The sequence below is a fragment of the Dermacentor silvarum genome, chromosome 7 (genome assembly GCF_013339745.2).
Source record: "Dermacentor silvarum isolate Dsil-2018 chromosome 7, BIME_Dsil_1.4, whole genome shotgun sequence".
NCBI classification, from domain to species: Eukaryota; Metazoa; Arthropoda; class Arachnida; order Ixodida; family Ixodidae; genus Dermacentor; species Dermacentor silvarum.
This window is the reverse complement of record NC_051160.1, coordinates 22,346,039-22,359,135: the sequence shown is the minus strand read 5'-3', so window position 1 is coordinate 22,359,135 and position 13,097 is coordinate 22,346,039. Positions and strand designations below refer to the sequence as shown.

General features: G+C 49.6%; 1 protein-coding gene across 1 annotated transcript in view; it reads left to right on the top strand.

Annotated features, from left to right (window-relative positions):
• LOC119457705 (open rectifier potassium channel protein 1-like) overlaps positions 1-12,485 on the top strand; it is a 112,103-nt gene extending 99,618 nt beyond the window's left edge. The window contains 3 exon segments of the mRNA XM_037719357.2: positions 3,881-4,110; positions 5,564-6,016; positions 7,200-12,485. Coding sequence (XP_037575285.1) covers positions 3,881-4,110; positions 5,564-6,016; positions 7,200-7,403 — 887 coding nt within the window. The 3' untranslated portion in view covers positions 7,404-12,485.
• The last annotated feature ends 612 nt before the right edge of the window (positions 12,486-13,097 follow it).

The following is a 13,097-nucleotide window of genomic DNA, read 5'->3' as shown; positions in this document are numbered from 1 at the left end:
GAACTGTTTTGTCCCTATTCCAGGGTAACGACGTAACAACGCCGCTGCTTCGCGACATGCAAATGTTCTACTTCATAACATGCATTTGCTTGTGATGTGAACGCTATGTGCTCCTAATATTATTAATTTGTGCCTCCCTCTGCAGGGATGCAACAACGTTTCACTGCCCAGCCGCACGCTCGCAAGCATTAATGCTTAAGCGGGCTGGCCATTACAATGCATGTTTTCCTGGCAATAAACTTTGTCATTTGTCATTCGAACGGCAACGCCTTGCCACCCATACATAGCGCGTTGCGTTGCGGTATATACGGTACACAGGAACAATCGCGTCCGCGCTCGCTCTCAGCTTCGGCAATGCTGTACGGAATTAGCGAGACGAATATCGGAGCGCGAGCCCAGCGCGCGTCCACGCCTCGCTGGTTTGAAGGAGCGTTAGTTCGTCGCATCTGCGAAGGAGAAGAAGCGGAGGCATCGTGACGGCTGCATGCGTATTACGGGCAGCCTCCGTGACAGCGCCTGTCAGGCGCGGGCGAGCCCTGTAACCGCTTTGCCGTCTATATCTGCTGCGGAGGCCCCGCGTCTTCACTGCGAGGAAAGAGCGGCGGCTCGGGGTTTCGAAACGTTCGGAAGGGCACTTTAAAGCTGAGGTTCGTGACAGGAGGTGCAGCAGACGAGTTTCGAAATACACGAGCAACGAACAAAGCGCGCGCGCGCGCGCGCGGCCGCTTCAAACACGGCGGTCGCGATAGTTCGAGAGCTTGCACGAGGGAGGTCAACGCTCGATTTTAAACCGGACGAGATTGCCTACGTGGCACTTCGTGCGAGCGATGTATATGTCGTGGCACGTTCCGGACGATCGACGGACGAACCAGTGCTGACCCAGCGCAGGCGCCCTTGTGTCTTTTTTCGAGCATGCTGCGGCGCCCATTCCGGGTCTCGTGTGTGGGGCGTGTGATTTCCTGCGTGCGGTGTTTCGGAAGCGTAACGCTAAATGCTTCCTTACGGAATCGCATCGCACTCGGGCTTTGGCCGTGAGCGTCTGAGCACTACGCGCACTCCTCACCGACGTATATAGTGTACCGAAGTGTCCAATTTGCAGGAACCTATAACGCGCGCTGTTGTACTACTCGGTTCGTGCATATAGACATTTAAAATATCGCGAGGTAGCATGACTGGAACTAGGCAGAACAAGTGCAAGTCCTTTCTTGGCGCTTGTCCTCGATGTCGTGTTGTCTTGCGAGATTTTTTTTTTTTTCCTATAGGCGAGAACGTGTGCCGGGGCATTGCGGGCGCGACATCCCCTGGTGGTCAAAAATTAAGCTGGAGTCCCCCACTACGCCGTGCCTCGTGATCAAATCGGTGGTTTTGGCACGTAAAACCCCATAATTCATTCATTCATTCATTCATTCATTCATTGATCTCGTTCCCCGTTGAACTCCTACCGCGAAGGAACTAAACGCAGTACGCTGACTTAGCACTGGTGGAAGACGTGCGTGGCGCATCATCTCTCTCTCGGCATTATACGTATAAAGAACTACCAGCTAACCCTAGCCCCCATATTCTGCTTGCCGCGTCCTTTCCGTTCTCCGGCATCTCCTGTATAGGTCCCTCAATGTCTAGGCCTCAGCGACGTCTCCGTTTGCCGGCCTCAAGACTCCTCGATCTGCTCACATCGCGCAAGGCTTCGCTCTCGCGGGAGTGGCGCAGGGTAGCAGCCTTGGAGGTAACTGATTGGCGCATTTTTGTTCGGTCACAGAGTTTCGGACTCTCGAGACGCGGGTGACGGGAGGAACGATTGCGCAGCCAGCAAAGTAAATACAGCTATTAGGGAGGCCGAGCCAAGGCAGCAAACAGCCTCAGCCCTCGGGAGAACGAGAAGGAGCATCGAGAAGACGATGCGAGCATGCGTGGAGCAGGCAGGAGGGAGTCGTGTGACCGTGTCGCGGCAGCCCCCTCCGCCGTTATAGCGAGCGCGCGCCATGCACCCTAGACACAAAGGCCCTTTCTGCGTCGCCGCGTGGTGCGTACGACCAAGCGGGGGCTTCAGAAAATAGCGCCGGCGCGTGGCTATTTCCAGAGACGGAGAAGAGAGCGCTCTCTCCCTTCTCGCCCCCTGGTTCTACCATCCATCTTTCTCCGTTTTTATCTCCAGCCGACTGACGCGCAGAAGGGCGCGACAGCGGCACACAGCACCACCTCTTGGTGCAAGCTCGACGCACGGCCCATCGATAAGTGGCTCACTGTATAGGTTATGCTATGACTGTTACCAAAGCGCGATCTCCACACTGAAACCTCGGAGAACGACATAGAACCTTATGCATGCAGGCGCAGTATAGACAAGGACGGGAGCAGGTGAACACGCACTTAAGCAAGCGCTGTGCCCGTGTGTGTGTGTGTTCATCTGTCTCTGTCCTTGTCTGCTGGGCCCTGCATGAGATTATGCGTCAGAACCAATTTGCCCAGATTAGGCTACATCTGCTCGGAGAAGGAACGTCGATCACACTATATGTTAAGGATGGTATGCCCGCAGAACGATTAGTTATCATCGAAACGAACGTGGCTTCGATGGAAAGGAACAGTAAAGGTTAGTAGCATTAAGTCGAGCTGGGTCGATAGAATATTCGTCTAGCAATCTGTCATCGTTTTCTGTGTGCTAGCGTGCGACTTCCTTGCGCAGAAAATTGTCACCAAACGTCCCGCACCTCAATTTGAACCATCCACACCAAAACGGACGAGTTGACGTAATCATTACGTGACCTCCCTCTATATACCGATTTCTGTGAATCAACCAGTGCTGACGTCACATGAGAGGTATACATAGTCCAAAATAATTGACACCACACCGATTTTCCGTTTTAATCAACTTCTCGCTCACAAAAGCTCTGCTCTCGCTACTAATGATGATTTCGCTATATTACACAAGCCTAATACAGTCGAACCCGGATATAACGAATTATCGTGTATAACGAACAGCTGAAAAATCCCCTTGACAATTTGTGTATAAAATTTTTATTTTATGTATCGAATTAGTTAATATATCGAACTATTTCGCGGTCCCCTTCGAGTTCGATATATCCGGGTTCGGACTGTATTTCTATCTGGCCCGACTTAATTTTTTTTTCCTTTAGTGTCCCTATGAAGGCTTCGCAGGAGAGCGTCTCGCAGCAGGAGTCGATGCCGCGAAACCACATAGGTGTGTCGCTGGGAGTCTCAATAGCTGGTGTATCTGCCGTACTCTTGCGGATCCGGCCACGTGCTTTAGGAAGCAATGGCGCCGTTTAAGGCACAACAGGATTCGGACTGCCAAAAAGGGGGTGGCCCAGACGTTTAGGGAATGCGTGAATAGAAAACACAGAAACGTCAATAACAACGAAATGCGTTCAATGACCGATTTCGACTTCCAGAACCGTCTTTATCGTGTATACAATAAAAGTTCGAATTTCATTGGATATCGTGTATCCAATGAAATTCAGTTCCAAGTAGGCGATGCTCTTGTTTTTCTGTCATTCCTCGATGTGTCCTTGCACTGGTTTGCGATTATTCTGTCGCCAATCGCACTACGGCGGTCAGCGATCGTATATAGCTTCAGTGTGTGCATAACGTTCAGAACTGCTAACAAGAAGACGGCAATGAGCCGTGATCAACTGTTTGCACAGTTAAACAGCTGATCACGGCTGATCAGATAAAAAAAAACAGCTGATCAGATAAAACAAATTAAAAGTATGCAGTGGTTCGAGCAAATGGCGGGTATATACAGCTTTACACGCGTGGATGCGCGCGCAAACGTCTTAGCACTTTAAGCTTATAGCGCTGTTCTCTGCATCGAGACAAGTCATCATATATAATATTTTTTTTCTTCTGTTTCCTCTTTCAAACGCAGGCAACTTCGACGGCGACTACATTTGGATCTACAAGACGGGCGTGGTGTTGTGGATCATCTTCGGCCTGGGCTACCTGGCCATGATCCTCAACTACATATCGCGCGCCATGCGCTGCAAGCAGATCAGGCGAGTGGAGGACCGCCTGTCGGCCAGCTTCAGCAGCACGCAGCACAAGTTCGGCCAGCGCCTGGACGAGATACACAGGCTCCTGCAGGAGTTCGCCTCCAAGGTATATATATACGACGTCCCTTCCTCCCTATCGCTCCTTCTATTATCAGGATGCACGCATGAGTGAGATAAGGGGTGCGCTGCTTATAGCAGGATACCTCGAACGACACGCAAGTAGGAACGCGCGAAGAAGAAAGGCGTTGGTACACAGGCTTGCAGAGCATGTTCATGATCTGAAGAAAGAGAGGACTTTTATTCTTGGGAAAGGCAAGACTCGGTCCAAAGCATGTACCAGACGTGTGTGTGTGTGTGTTCCTCGCAGTACATATATGAAGGTTATTTCTAAAGGGGAGCTGGTGTAAGTTTTCGTGGTCTTCAAAGTTGATATCGCCATCCATCATTTTGTGCCCCTGACCAAAGCGCGACACGACTTGGTGGCACAGCGACGACTTGGACAAGGTTGTTACACCATGACGACGAGGATTCTAATGAGCTCTCGAGAGGGACGCACTGTCTGAAGTTCGCAAGCGGCCTAACGTTCGAGAGAGAGAGAGAGAGAGAGAGTAACCAAGACGAGAGGTTAAGGAGGTCAACCAGACGAACGTCCGGTTCGCGGCCCTACACTCGGTGTGAGGGACTATTATACCGTTCAATGTGTAGTTTCCTTCCTCGTACACTATCTTCTCTTCCTATCCTTCCTCCTTGTTCCGTTCCTCCCCGTTCCCTTCGCGCCCACTGCTGACCGCCGTTCAGAGGACGCATGCTGAAACGATCTACTTCGGCGATACTATCGCCTTGGCTATACGCCTCGGCCAACGATGTGCGCCTGACTGGCTGTTTTAGCAAAACTGGATGAGCTGATTGGCCGGTTGAGCACGGCGTCACCCAATTTCGCTGAACCAGCCAATCATGCGCGCGCCTGACGGCGATATTGTCGCCGAGGCGATACTATCGCCGAAGTGGATCGTTTAGGAATACATCCGCAGGTGTCAGCAGATGTATAGCTTACAGTGCGGCCAGCGGTAGTTTCCCCTATACCTTCCTTCTTATAGCGAAACAATTAAGCAACCACTGATAAAACTAACAAAGAATCTCGAGAACAAATTAGGGACCGCACAAAGAGCGATGGAACGAAAAATGTTAGGCCTAACGTTAAGAGACAGGAAGAGAGCAGTGTGGATCAGAGAACAAACGGGGATAGCCGATATTCTAGTTGACATTAAGCGAAAAAAGTGGAGCTGGGCAGGCCATGTAATGCGTAGAATGGATAACCGGTGGACTACTAGAATAACAGAATGGATACCAAGAGAAGGAAGCGCAGTCGGGGACGGCAGAAAACTAGGTGGGGTGATGAAGTTAGGAAATTTGCAGGCGCAAGTTGGAATCAGCTAGCGCAAGACAGGGGTAATTGGAGATCGCAGCGAGAGGCCTTCGTCCTGCAGTGGACATAAATATATGATGATGATGATGATGATGATGATAAAACTAACGTTGAGCCTCGGCGGCCCGTGCAGCAGAAGTCCCACCGCAAGTCCATCTGGCGGGGCAAGTCCGGCGACAAGCAGCTCACGGACTGCGGCGGGGGCGGCGCCGACGACGACGCGAGCGCCGACAGCCTGTGCGGCGGCTCGGACAAGAACCACAACACGCGCGACGATCAGATCCAGCGGTTGCTGACGCTCGTCGAGACGCTCAAGGAGGAGAGCACGCAGAACCTGTGCCGCACCCGGCAGCTCATCGAGACGCACAACCTGCGGCTCCAGATCGAGGCGCCGTACCACCTGCGCGAGGAGCTGCTGCCGCCCGCCGCGCACCACCACAGGGCCGAGGGGGGCCTGCCCAGGGGCGAGGCGGCGCCCTCCAGGAGGCACAGCCTGCCCGTGCTCAACACCGAGGGGGGCCTCCTCCACGGCCCTGGGGGCGCCGGGGGAGGGGGCTTTCTCGCTGTCCCCAAGGACTACCTTCACGTGAGTCTGTCTATGGCTTTGCGGTGGTGGCGTTATATTGCAAGTGCTAGTCCATATTGCAAGTGCTAGTCCATATTGCAAGTGTTAGTCCATATTGCAAGTGCTAGTCCATATTGCAAGTGCTTGTCCATATTGCAAGTACTAGTCCATATTGCAAGTGCTAGTCCATATTCCAAGTGCTAGTCCATATTCCAAGTGCTAGTCCATATTGCAAGTGCTAGTCTATATTGCAAGTGCTAGTCTATATTGCGAGTGTTAGTGACTATAGCACTTGCACTGAGGGAGCAGGAGCCTCTGTCAGGCCTCGATGCCTTTTGCTCTCGTCACTGTTTCTGTAATGATACAGAAGAAATAAAGAAAAAGAAAGAAATATAACTCGCGTTATGTTGCAAGTGCTTTGGTCATTTGATTGAAATAATATTCAACCCAATACGATTGCAATTCTTAATGCGACTTTCTCGTGCCCAGAGCCGAGCGAAATGCAGTTTTCATTTTAAAACTGGTGTTTTTGTTTTTGGTGCCAATTCGACTAGGCTATACACGAAGCGAGTTCTCACCAAGCAGATTTAAAGAAAATTGTTGGAGTGGAAATGATATCCCTAAGTTGAAGCCGCACCGCAGCCATGTTAGGATGGCCACGATAAAACTATACATAAATGATAAAAATGGTGAAGAAGCGCTTTTCTCACACTTCCCACGAGTTAATCAACCTCCTTGGCTAATCATGGCTTATTTTACTACACAGATGCTTATCTACGTGTATCTCTGTATTGCTGGTGTTGGTGTAAAATCTGAACATCCTGGCAAATTTTATTGGGGACAACGTCATCAATACTCAAAAGTTACTATTTTCGTTGGGGGCAACCAGCTTTTAGAGAGAGAGCGAGAGAAATAGAAGAGAGGAAAGGCAGGGAGGTTAACTAGACGCACGCCCGGATTGGCCTTCTTCTTTAGTCCCGGAAAACCAGCTTTTATTTTTCTAATTAGCCTAGCATTACAAAAATAACAGAGCCAAACCACTTAATCTGTAAGCGAACATCACCCGACAAGGTTCTATTTCAGAGGTGAAGGAGGGGCAAACATTGGCGTGAACTCTCCTGATACGGGAGCTTGCTCTCGAGCAATTTTTTTTTAAACCTCCTTGATTCTCACTCGGCTTTCTCTTTCATTTCCGCACCAACAGGTCAAGAGCTCCGGCGGCAAGAAGAACCGCAGTCACCTGGAGTTCCCCACAAACTTCTTCGCGCCACGTGCGTCGATTCCGCTGTGCAACGGCCGCCTCTCGCGCAGAGACTCGTACGACGACGACGTGTACGACGTCGAAATAGCCGTGACGAAGCCCATGGTGACCTTCGACCTGGACAGCTTGGACAGCACCACCATATGACCGGCCGCCCGCACAGGTCGCGTCGTCACCTTTGAGGAATGCGAGGACGGAATGAGGAACGCGTGGCAGGCGGCGCATCACCTCGCGAGGAAGTTTCAACCGAAACGGTTTGTGGTGTCTTGAAGCAGGAAGATGACAAGTGTTGGACCGGCGAACATGTACTCTCACGTGTCACCCCCTTAGGCGACCGTGCCAGCGAAGTCAGTTATTAGCAGTTAATTGCCGCGCTGAAAGAAAACAATAGTTATCTGTTAGTGCCCTTCGCACGGCGTTGCTGTTGAAGGCAATGTTTGGAAGCTGCAATGTTCGAGCACAGTTTCGGTACGTGACGTCAGCAGGTACCTTCTGGTCTACAGAAAGCAAAAAGTATGCACGAATTGCCGAGAACGTCAGCCACGTTGTTCCTATAACATCACCGTTGCTGGATCTAAATCACGGCTGGTGACATTCGGGCAGTCAAGGTGTCACGAACTGCAATCGCCATTTTCGTGAGAAAATAGCAGAAATAGACGCAGATGTACCTGTATTCACAATACTTTTTTTGGCACGGTCTGTGGCGGGCCGTGACCTTGAAGAACAGGGCAAGCATTTTGAAACATTCGTAAAGCAAAAAGCGCGGTGGTTTGAAGAAGTTGCAAAGAAGTCAACTTTGAGCTGTGTCGATTCTAGAAGTGGGGCCGACGGAGCATCGCCCGGGTACACGGCAGCGCGTCAGGTGAGACAGTTACGCGACGATGCCGCGTATCAAAATCCTCAGCTGGCAAGACGGTTTAAATGTGAAAACATCCGATCACGGAAAAAGGCAGGTGGACACGAGTGCATCTGTGACTGAAACTATGTGCAGTTCTTCAGATCTCGTCGTCCCAGCTCGGCCACAACGTCGACTGGAATGAAACGCTCTATAACGAAGACAATCGTGGGAAGCTGGCACTACTACAAATTTATGCGCGTGCTACAAACTTGCGTATTACGCACATCTGTGTGCGCGCGAAGGGAAGAGCTTATAGACTGCCCCAATCAATGCTGTACAGTCATGGTGTGATAAATGTGCGCGCGGACAAACTTGAAAATCGGTGATCGAGCTTCGAATCGGGAGCTCGAATATAGTTTCGCTTTCAAGGCTGTACGAAAGTGCGTGTCTTCATAATGTTCGCGCTTAAGCCGACTTGCGTCGCATATATGCCAAACGAGCATCTATTCCCGCGCTGTATCGAAACACTAACGAAAGGACGAGAAGTGACGTCTGGAAGTGCGTCGAGTCTACATCGAAGCCCGTAAAGTTGTGCTGTGATTTGAACAAACGTAGCGTGCAGTGAACAGATCTCCTCCGCGTTGATCACCTGGACGTGTCTACGGTGGACCTTCGACGTTTCTTCCGGAGCCTTCTGCTGCGCTTAGACGACGCGAGGACACAAAATGTGTGAGCCGTGAAAGGAGTGGGCCTTGGATGGCCCTGAACGAACACCTTCCTTGTGAAAGTGAGGACAGCTTCGGCGGGGATCTCCTGTGTGTTAGTGTGCGAAGTGAACTTCCACGTGCGTTTCGTGCGCATGCGTAGATGCTATGATGTGTGAAATTGTACTCCAAAGCGGAGCTACAAGGGTACACGTCTTGGTTTTGAGGCCGCGATGCTGCCTATGAACAACAAAGAGCTTCAGAGCTTCCCCAGTGCTTTTAACACACGTTTCGCGTATAGCTAGAGATAGCCCCATAAAATGCCTAACACATGTTCGCGACACAGGAGAAATCCGTTCGGTTGAACTTTAAGCCAGTTAATGAGTATTTAGGATGTACATACAGGTGTAGGGAAGTGCTTAGCTTGTGCCGAACACACGATGACGGGTTACGATCACAAAGCGAAGATTCAGGGTTCTTGACGTAGTAGAGTACCTTGTTATCTTACACAGAGTCTTAGAGATGTACATTTGTCTCAGCGCTGGGGCTGGCTTCAACAAATGCTGCAAAGTATTTTTTGCTGAAATTTGTTAACTGGTGTCTCGACGAACTCGTACATGAGAATCGGAGACAAGCAACTTGTGTGAGACCGCTTGTCCTAGTTACCCTAAATCGTACGGTTATGACGTTTTGTTGCCAGTTGAACTAGGACGGCCGGGCGTCATTGTAAGGCCTGTTAACGTGACCGGCCACGCATCTATACATGGAGTGTTTCGTATGTCCACGATGAGATTGACTCGTTTACTCCTCAATAATAGTGCCTCGTGTGCCAGGTACCCACTTCGCGAAGTGTCCGCGCGTGATATTAGGTTATCAAATAGGAAATCCTTTTTTAACTAAACGCACAGGACGAACTATATAGGATGTTCACACGACGCTGCAGTCGTGTCTTAAACGCGTTTATTGAGTGCTTGAAACGGGCGGGCCGAATCACACTTCTCTTACTGTTTCTTTCTCTTTGTTGTCCTTTTTTCCTCGCGATTAAAGCGTTACAGTGCCACTGAGCCGCCACGGCGTAGGCGAAGAACACACATTACACGTGTACATAAACATCGTTTTTTGTATCCCCGTACGGCAACGCAGTTTTATAACGGCTACGGTTATAGGATATGCCTTTTTCTGTAGGAATGTGTACAATACAAGATTGTTTTTGATAAACGACTGTTGTAAATAGGTGCTTCGCTTTCCTATAGATCCTTTGTGAAACGCACAATGACGCAGGACAAAACATTAACCGAAGCGTTTCGTGTATATAGAGTTGTTGCTTTGTCCCGTTGTTGATGCCGATGCGAAAGGCCACGTCCGTGTTGATCCGTGTACAGTGCGTGTTTTGTGTTCGCGCGGTGCCGTCTATAGTATTTGAAAGAGAAAGACGCCGCCTATACTAAAAAGAAATGGCGCCGACTGAAAACGCTCGGTCCGGGGCGCTCACGATAACGCTGCCTAATTGCTACCGCAATAGATATCTGACCATTGCTGAGGTTTGGGCTTTGTGATATGTGTCATCACGGAGACGCATTCCGAGAAAAAAAAAGAAAGAAAACGGCGCTAGCTGCAGGACCACAAAAAGACGATACAGAGGCGCTGACTGTCAAATGGCGTTTTTTTTTTTTTTAATAGGAAAGACCCATATCTGTTAAATAGCGGGAAGGTATTAAAATATAGTTAATGTCACATCTGCATGTCATCAAGACCGTATCGCCAACGGTGTGCTGACGCACGTGAAAGCTCCATTTTTTAATGGCACACGCCTCCCAAATCTCCCGTCCTTGTTCACAGTATTTTCTAGAGGACACGAGCATGCGACGTTGGCTATCTTTAATACCTTCTCGACATTTCATGTATTTAATATATGAATAAACCGCCAATTGGCATTGGGCGCCTGCGTTGTTTCGTCTTTCTGTGGTCCTGGCAACTGGCGCTGTTGTTTAGGAATGTTGCTCGGCCAACCAGACCAACTTCGCACTTTTGTATACATCGCAGAGGCGTTCAGTGTGCGCGTAACTAGCGCGTGGCCCAGCCTAGCAATTAAAGCCCCGCAAGAAGTAGTGACAGTGCATGGTCGCCGAGGAATAACAGGACATGCAAACAGTGCTGTGTTGCAAACAGTGTTTGAACAAGGAACGTCGCTGCAGCCGGCATTTCGACACGGTGACTTGCCTTGGTCAGGGCAGCAAGATTGTGTAACATCGTGACAGTGACATCATGTGTGTGTGTCCTGCTACTTCATCTGCGTCCACGTACTAGTTGGCTACACTGAAAACTTCGGGTATGATCGCACAGCAAGAAGTTAGAGATCTCGAACTCGTGGCAGTCACACCGAAATGTTGTACAGGTGTGGACAAAAGTAATTGAAACGCGGGACGTGTGGCCGAAATGCCCTCTAAGCAGCCTCGAGGCTGCTAGAAGGCATTGGGATTGAACTTCTGTGATCGCCGGCCTGCGCGCATGCGTAATACAATTTCTTGCCTACCCTTCATGCTGCTAGAGGGCATTGGGATGCAGATCCAGTGTTCCAATTATGTCCGCTCCTGTATACACATTTATCCCCGTCAACACTCGTAGTGAATATAGCCGTGCTGAATTAAACTTCCATGTACTTTGGTTTTTAAGCGACGATGATGATAACGATGATGATACCTGTTACTAAACGCTCTAACTGCCGTCCTGGGAACACTCCGACATCTAGCGAAGCAACATCCTCGAGAAGCGAAGTTCGTTGTTGCAGTTTATCGCATCACAGCGGAAAGACGGGACAATTTACAAAGGCACCCAGCGATGGCTCGATTCCAGATGAAAACAAAGTACTTTTTTCGATTCTAGACAGCCACACCGACGGCTGATTGCTGTATAATTCCTAGTTCAATGCTAAGCACTATACGGAGCGCGTCGTTCAAGAGGATGCGTGTTTGTTTCACGTGCCAAAGCTTTTCGCAGTTTTGCAAAGTGCGGACCTTGCCGTTCTTGTTGTTTTCTTTCTTTCAACACACGTATGCCTCAAATGCAGACAGACTACAAATTTGCCAGTAATCAAGTGCAAAGTTAAGCCGGTGATTCAAACATGACTGTCAATAGGCGGGCATAAAATGGGGTAGCAGATAAAGTTTGACGAAGTGTATTCGAATTCGCGACGGTGACTCGGTGAACCGTTTTGTGAATCTTGGGCAAATCTCCGTTTGTGCACCTCATAACTAGAGCCTCGGAACTGCGTTATCTTATCCCCCCTGCACCCCATATATGCAGCAGTCTGAGCTTCGAACTTGTCGCGATGCATGTCTCGAAATGCAACGTTTCCTCTACACCGTGCGTATTGTTGCTGGTGTTCGGGGTTGTAACAGCGCAATTTTCGAGGTGCTATGTACAAAAAAGACCAGACAAACGCAACGAATCAATCCAAACATTGATGGTGTAAGTACCAAGCACAAAGCCAGGAAACTTGACGGTACAAACGATCTCAGAGAAACAGCGCCTTATTGTTACGACAGTGTGATTTGTGTGTGTGCCTGCGTGGGTGTGCGTCGTATGCTATTATACATACAAGCAGGTATATATATATAGCGTTGTGCTTACACTTGTTGTGCTCTTTACCCGCTCCGCTGTAAATAAAATATCATTTTAACCCTGTTATCACCGGACTCGTACTGTGTGTTCTTTCGGGCGCGGGCCCAGTGACATTCAAGCTTTACCCGGGATGTATACAGAAGCAAGAAAAAGCTGAGAGAAAAGCAACGTGCAAAGTCTTCTAGTTTTGATCTCGGTCAGAACAGGACGGGTGAATACACGCCACACGGGACAACAGGGTGGGACCTGCGCCTCGATCATGTTGCGCTTTTAAAAGGACACTAAAGACACGATGGAATACTGCGCTGAAAAGCGATACTGTCGACACGGACGTAAAGAACTATAAGACAATAGAGCGCAGCGCTCCATGTCTGCCCTATTCCCTAGTTATTTACGTAAATACCACCGAAAATTGCCTGCGCGGTGGAATCGCACACGAAACCGTTGCAAAACCGCCTTCGCGTTGCTCGTATGCTTCACCGCATAACACTAATGTATTGCGACAAAGCTAGTTGAAAAAAAACATTTTGCTTAAGTAAAATGGCCACCAATGGTGCAACGCATGGACCCTAGCCAATAGATTCCTACTTTATTTAAGAGCTTTATTGTTATTTCTACGTCACTTTTCTACTTCGGACACAGAAAGTGGGCGCTCGTTTGATTCGGGGGCGTGTCAGA